This window comes from Mastomys coucha, unplaced genomic scaffold (genome assembly GCF_008632895.1).
Source record: "Mastomys coucha isolate ucsf_1 unplaced genomic scaffold, UCSF_Mcou_1 pScaffold13, whole genome shotgun sequence".
In the NCBI taxonomy this organism is placed as follows: Eukaryota; Metazoa; Chordata; class Mammalia; order Rodentia; family Muridae; genus Mastomys; species Mastomys coucha.
Genome location: NW_022196895.1, coordinates 37,982,539 through 37,988,538, shown reverse-complemented (window position 1 = coordinate 37,988,538; position 6,000 = coordinate 37,982,539). Strand labels below are relative to the sequence as shown.

The 6,000-nt window shown below is 48.8% G+C and overlaps 1 protein-coding gene across 1 annotated transcript in view; it reads left to right on the top strand.

The window, feature by feature from the left end:
- Positions 1-276: 276 nt before the first annotated feature.
- Positions 277-6,000, top strand: part of Prelid2 (PRELI domain containing 2) — a 77,550-nt gene continuing 71,826 nt past the window's right edge. The window contains exon 1 of the mRNA XM_031365566.1: positions 277-566. Coding sequence (XP_031221426.1) covers positions 492-566 — 75 coding nt within the window. The 5' untranslated portion in view covers positions 277-491. The remainder of the gene's footprint in view (positions 567-6,000) is intronic.

The following is a 6,000-nucleotide window of genomic DNA, read 5'->3' as shown; positions in this document are numbered from 1 at the left end:
AGTGTGCACCAGTGAAGTGTGCAGTTGCTGGCCTTTGTCTCTCTGGACTTCTCTGAACTAGGCTGTAGCACCACACCCGTAGTTTTTTATCTACGGGCAGTGGCTTATCTATTTATTATATCTTATTTCTATTTGGTTCTGCCAACAGAGGATAATTCTGTGACCTTCCGCAGTGGTGGCTTGGAATTCTGGCTGCAAATCTCACGTAGCCGGGTGTAACTGGGTGGCTCAGAGACAGGGCGCTATCTGCAGGCGTGGCCAGGGAGGGGACGTGGGCGTAGATACGCTTTCCAGCCTCTGGGGTCTGGGGCGTCCCCGGTGATAGCTTTATAGGACGTTAAGTGAAAGGGGACGTGGGTGTGACTTATAGCCTTGTCTCGGAGGAGGACAATAAAGTTTGAGAAGTTTGAAAAGGGGAAAGAAAGTGAACGCCCCTTTGGTCGAGGGGTGTGGCCGGAGCTCGGCGAGGAGCCTGAAGGCGGGTGCATGACATGGGGGTCACCGTGGACGTGCACCAGGTGTTCCAGTACCCCTTCGAGCAAGTGGTCGCTTGCTTCCTACGAAAGGTATCAGTCCTTTTGACCTGGGAAGTGCGTTCGCTGCGGAGAGCCTGAACTGCTCCCGGCTGCGTTGCTTGTTGACCGGACCCAATCCTCAGGGGTCTAGGCTCACCCTCCAAGTCCTCCTCCAGCACGCGCTGCTCCCGGGATGTGCAGGGCGAGGGTGGAGGTGGTTTTCCTCTCTGCTCTCAGGGATGAGCGGAGGGCGCCGTGCAGGGCATCACGTCCACACGCCAGCCCTCCTCAGGAAGAGGATGTGGGCTCCGGGTGGCCTCCCAGGGTGAACTGTCTAGTCCCGCTTTCCGGTTCATCTCCCACCCTTTAAACGCTAATGAAGCTGTGCTCTCGCTAGATCTCTCCGCTGTTACTCTACTGTTTCAAGACTTTCTCTTAACTAAATAGCGGTGGGACGCCCCGCAGAGCTCACCCTCTCCGGACCTTAGTTTGCTAATCTGCAGCGTGAGAAAAACAGTGCATACTCCCAGGGTTGTCATGAGGATTTGAGTGAGATAATTAATAAGGAGTGTTTATCACAGGATTGATGGTTGTAAGGGCTCAGAAATACTGCTGTTTGTACTATTGCGGTTATGGGAATCCTTGGCCCTCATGATGAGGGCTCTTTCTAGGAACTGTGCCTCCCTGTAAAATGAAAACCATCCCTGAGAACTGGTTGTTTGGGAGGTGGGACACCTGAACTCGAATCTGTTTTTGGTTCAGTTAGGTCTCCGGGTGATCTTCGTTAGAGGTCTTCTCTACAAGATCTAGTATCTGGAAGATGAGGACTTGTACCCATAGATCTTTCAAATCTCTAAAGCTTTCACAGTGTTGAGTAAGACTTGTAATGATTGCCGCTGCCCTTGGGCAGTGAGCTGCATCATGAAATCTGTATAGCCTAGAAGTACAGTTGAGGAGGTGCTGTGAAGATGGTTAGCTGGGACCTCCCATTACCTCCGTCACTTGTATCTGCTAGGTCCTCCTCAAAAGTCTGATGAATGAGTGAGCGAGTGAGTGAATCTGGTGTACACCCTGCCTTACATCAGGCTTCTAGGCACATAAAAGGAACAGCCGACACCCCATGTTTTGTTCAGACTGGCGTTTGGAGCGTTTGGCTTGGTCGCCTTTGTGCTGTGATGAAGTGCCTGGGATGACGAGTTTATGAGGAGAAAAATGTGTATATTGGCTTGCTGTTATAAGGGCCTCCTATTCAGAATTACTTTGTTCTAGTTTGCTTTCTGTTGTTGCGGTAGAACATTGTTCAAAGGCAGCTTTGGGAGGAAAAGGTTTATTTCAGCTTCCAAGGTGTTCACCGCTGCATCAAGTCAGGGGCGGGAGCACAAGGCAGGAACTGGAGCAGAGACCATGAGGAGAGCTGCTTTCCCGGCCTCGCTCAGCTACCTTTCTTCCAGTCTCCTGCAATAGCTCACCAAGCTGAACATTCTCCCCTTTCCTCCCCCAAGCCCTAACATCTGTTTCACGATTTTACCCGCAGACAACAAGGTCAGGTTCATCACAGCCCTGTCCCACTGTTTGGTACCAATTTCTGTCCTCGTTAGCTTGCTGTGATAAAATACTGACCAAAGGGCAACTTGAGGGAGGGAGGGAGGCAAGGGTTTAGTTTATTTTACTTCTCCCAGGTCACAGTCATCGTTGAGGGAAGCCAAAGCAGGAACTCAAGGCAGGGGCCTGGAAGCAGGAAGCAAAGCACAGGTCACTGGAACAGTAGGTCGTGGGGGAACGTTACTGGCTTGCTCTCCATGCCTGGCTCAGTCCGCTCTGGAGAGGCACCACCCACACTGGGTTGGGCCCTCCCACTTCAATCATTAATCCAGAACACTGTCCTTTCAACAAGCTCCCAGGCCAGTCTAATGGATGAAATTCCTCAGTTGAAGTTCCTTCTTTTTTGCTTTGTTTTGTTTTGTTTCTTCAAGACAGGGTTTCTCTGTGTATCCCTGGCTGTCCTGGAACTCACTCTGTAGACCAGGCTGGCCTTGAACTCAGAAATCCTCCTGCCTCTGCCTCCCAAGTGCTGGGATTAAAGGTGTGCGCCACCACCGCCCTGGCTGAGGTTCCTTCTTAACAGCTGAAGCTACTCTGTCTCAATTCGCCAAGAACTAACCAGCCCAATTGCCCTGCCACTCTGGGCCTGTGGAGCAGCAGCATCTTAGGGTGGGAACCTGTGATACAGCAAATCTGCTTAGATCTGAGCCAAGGAACCCAGTGGAAAGGTCGGATGGGGCTGCAGTCCCGTAATCCAGTTCAAGGATTATGCCAATTCAAGGGCATATACCAATGCTTAAGGGTCTCTTCCCACAATTCTTCACCTATTCAAGAGTCTACCCATTAGGGCTGCCCTGGGGCCTAACCATTAACCCTTGGGGGATATTCAAGATGGGAACTGTAGCACCATCGCCAACTGGGAAAAAGGATTGTCATCCGGAAAAGGAGACCTCTCCCTTTTCAGAGTGGGAGAGACACTTTGTCTAGGCTTCACTGACCATCCCTCCTCTCCCCCTTCATCTCTCCCTGGGCAGACTTCCCTTTGCAAAACCACACACACACACAACCCCACACACCCTTTTCTTTGTAATGCACGCCCACATAGCAGTTTCAGGTAAAGGTGATGGGTTTTTAAGAGAGTGAAAGCAACATTAATGATGAGGTTTGCATCATTTCAATGGGTGATGCATACTTCACACAAGGAGCATACAGGATGGGGGGGGCAGTACGGGGTGGCTGCAGCAGTCCCACATGGAGGCTTTGGTGGGTAGACTTTCTCAGTAAAGTGACGCTAGAGGTTTGCTGAAACATGAATAGTTTCTAGGCAATCTCTCTCTCTCTTCCCCCCCCCCCCCTGTTTATACACATTTGCTCTGTATAATACAGTATTATCTCTACTCTTTCAAGCAGGCTAAGAAATCATCATGACTGACTCACTCACCTTGTGGGGAAACAGGCTTAGAGAAGTCTAAGTAACTTCCGCAGCCTCAGCGAGCAGGGTCGGAGAGCCAGGATCTCAGCTCATCTGAATCTAAAGCCCATGGTTCACCGGCAGGCTGTGTGTGCCTCCAGCTCTGCACACAGGGGCCATGCAGGAGATTCTGAGGACAGGGCAGTGGCTCAGGGCTCAGCTGTGCCTTTGGTTCATTTGCCTCTCATGGTTTGCTCAGCTGGGTGGACTCTGCACCTAATATGATGCTTAGCTTAGATGTGTGCGGGTGGGTGGGGCACCGTATTTGCTAGCCATGTCTTTGCAGCAAATCAGTCTAAAACTTAGTGGCCTTGCCCAGTGACAGGCTTTTAATTTTGGTGATTCTGTGGGTTGACTGAGCTCATGTGGTTGGATTTAGTGTGGTGTGGCTGAGGTCACTTATACAAGAACATTCAGTATCTGATGCTGTTCTTATAAGATAGTCAGCTAAGTGCTTGGCATGTTTAAAAACTATGGAAGGATCCAGGTGTGGTGGCTCATGCCTGTATCCCAGGACACGGTGAGTCTGAGGCAGGATGATCAGCAGTTTGTAGCCAGCCTGGGCTAACATAGCTAGAACCTGACCCAGAAAACCCAAAACCAAACAAGTTAAACCAAAATGTTAACAAAAAGGAATTCCTGTAGGCAGCCACAGTGGCGGCCATGAATTATGAGTGCAGTATTCGATCATGACTAGAAGACACTGTTCTCTTCTGATCCTCCAGACCTCTGGGTCTTACAATCTTTCCAACCCTTTAAATGGTCCCTCTGAGCAGTGGTGTGGTGGTGATGGTGGTGGTGGTGGTGTGTGTGTGTGCGTGCGTGTGTGTGTGTGCGCGCGCGCGCCTATGTGTGTAATACTGATGTGCGCTCCACAGTCCCTTATTCTCTGCACTTTGATTAGTTGTGAGTCTCTCTATTTGCCACCATCCACTTCACAAAACATTTCCCTGATGATGTCAGAGAGCAGTTAGACCGCATCCTAGTATGGAGGGAAAAGGGGTTCATGAGCCTTCTCTCCTAACTAATCACCTATGGACAGTGCATGGCTTCTCAGGGAGAGAGAGTTTTCTTTAAGGGTGTAGCTCTTGGTAGGTCTACCATACTTTAGTGGATGGCCCCACACCTAGAACTATATGATGGCATAACTTAGAGTTGATGGAATATTAAATAATAATAATGATAATAATAATAATAATAATGACATGAAGTGGAGGTACATAGGAAGGTGGATGTGGGTCTGGGAGGAGTTGAGGGAAGGGGTGGGGAGTGAATATGGCCAAAGGACAGGAATTGCTTCCTCTGGGTATCTTTGGTGCCCTGGTGCGCCCACACTGCATGGGAGCCCTCAGCACTGAGCAGCATGCGCGGCTATGTAGACAGTCTCCTTTTGTCCTCTGTTAGTGGTGATGCTTCCAACTTCTAGACTTCTTGTGAGGATCAGAAATGCAACAGGTCCACAGGCGTGTGATTTTGATAGAGTCTTCAGCAGTAAGAGTTATATTTTGGGAAAATATGCTTTAAATACTTTTAGCCCTTAGGATGATACTTTTTTTTTTAAAGATTTATTTATTATTATAGATAAGTACACTGTTGCTGTCTTCAGACACACCAGAGAGCATCAGATCTCATTACAGGTGGTTGTGAGCCACCATGTGGTTGCTGGGATTTGAACTCAGGACTTTCGGAAGAGCAGTCAGTGCTCTTAACCACTGAGCCATCTCTCCAGCCAAGGATGATACTTTTTTTTTTTTTAATTTTTTTTAAAGATTTATTTATTTATGTATATGAGTACACAGTATAGCTGTACAGATAGTTGTGAGCCTTCATCTGGTTGTTGGGAGTTGACTTTTTTAGGACCTCTGCTCGCTCCCGTCAGCCTCGCTCAGCCCGGCTCACTCAGTCCCTGCTCACTCTGGCCCAAAGATTTATTTATTATTATAATTAAGTACACTGTAGCTGTCTTCAGACGCATCAGAAGAGGGCGTCAGACATTATGGGTGGTTGTGAGCCACCATGTGGTTGCTGGGATCCGAACTCAGGACCTTTGGAAGAGCAGTCAGTGCTCTTACCCGCTGAGCCATCTCTCCAGCCCAGGATGATACTTTTTTTTTTAAAAAAAATGTTAATTAAAAAAAATTGAGCAAAGCAGTAGGCAGAAGAGACAATCACGTGAGAAGCTCTCGGGACATTTAATCTAATTTTGCACAACAGTGGGCAAGGGTGCTTTAGAACTGAGGGCATTGGGTTTTAAATAGAATCTACTGCTCTGTGGCTCTGGGTATGTCCAGATTCGCCTTCCCAGTTCCAATTCAGTACTATTTTTAAAACCCAAGGAATGCCTGATCTCCTTACACCTGTCCGTTGGCTGCTGTGGGCAAAACATTAGCTGCATGCTTTCAGCTATGAGTGGTACCTAGAAAACGGAGGATACAATCCTGCTTGTGGAGCACAGGGTTCCTCACCATCATG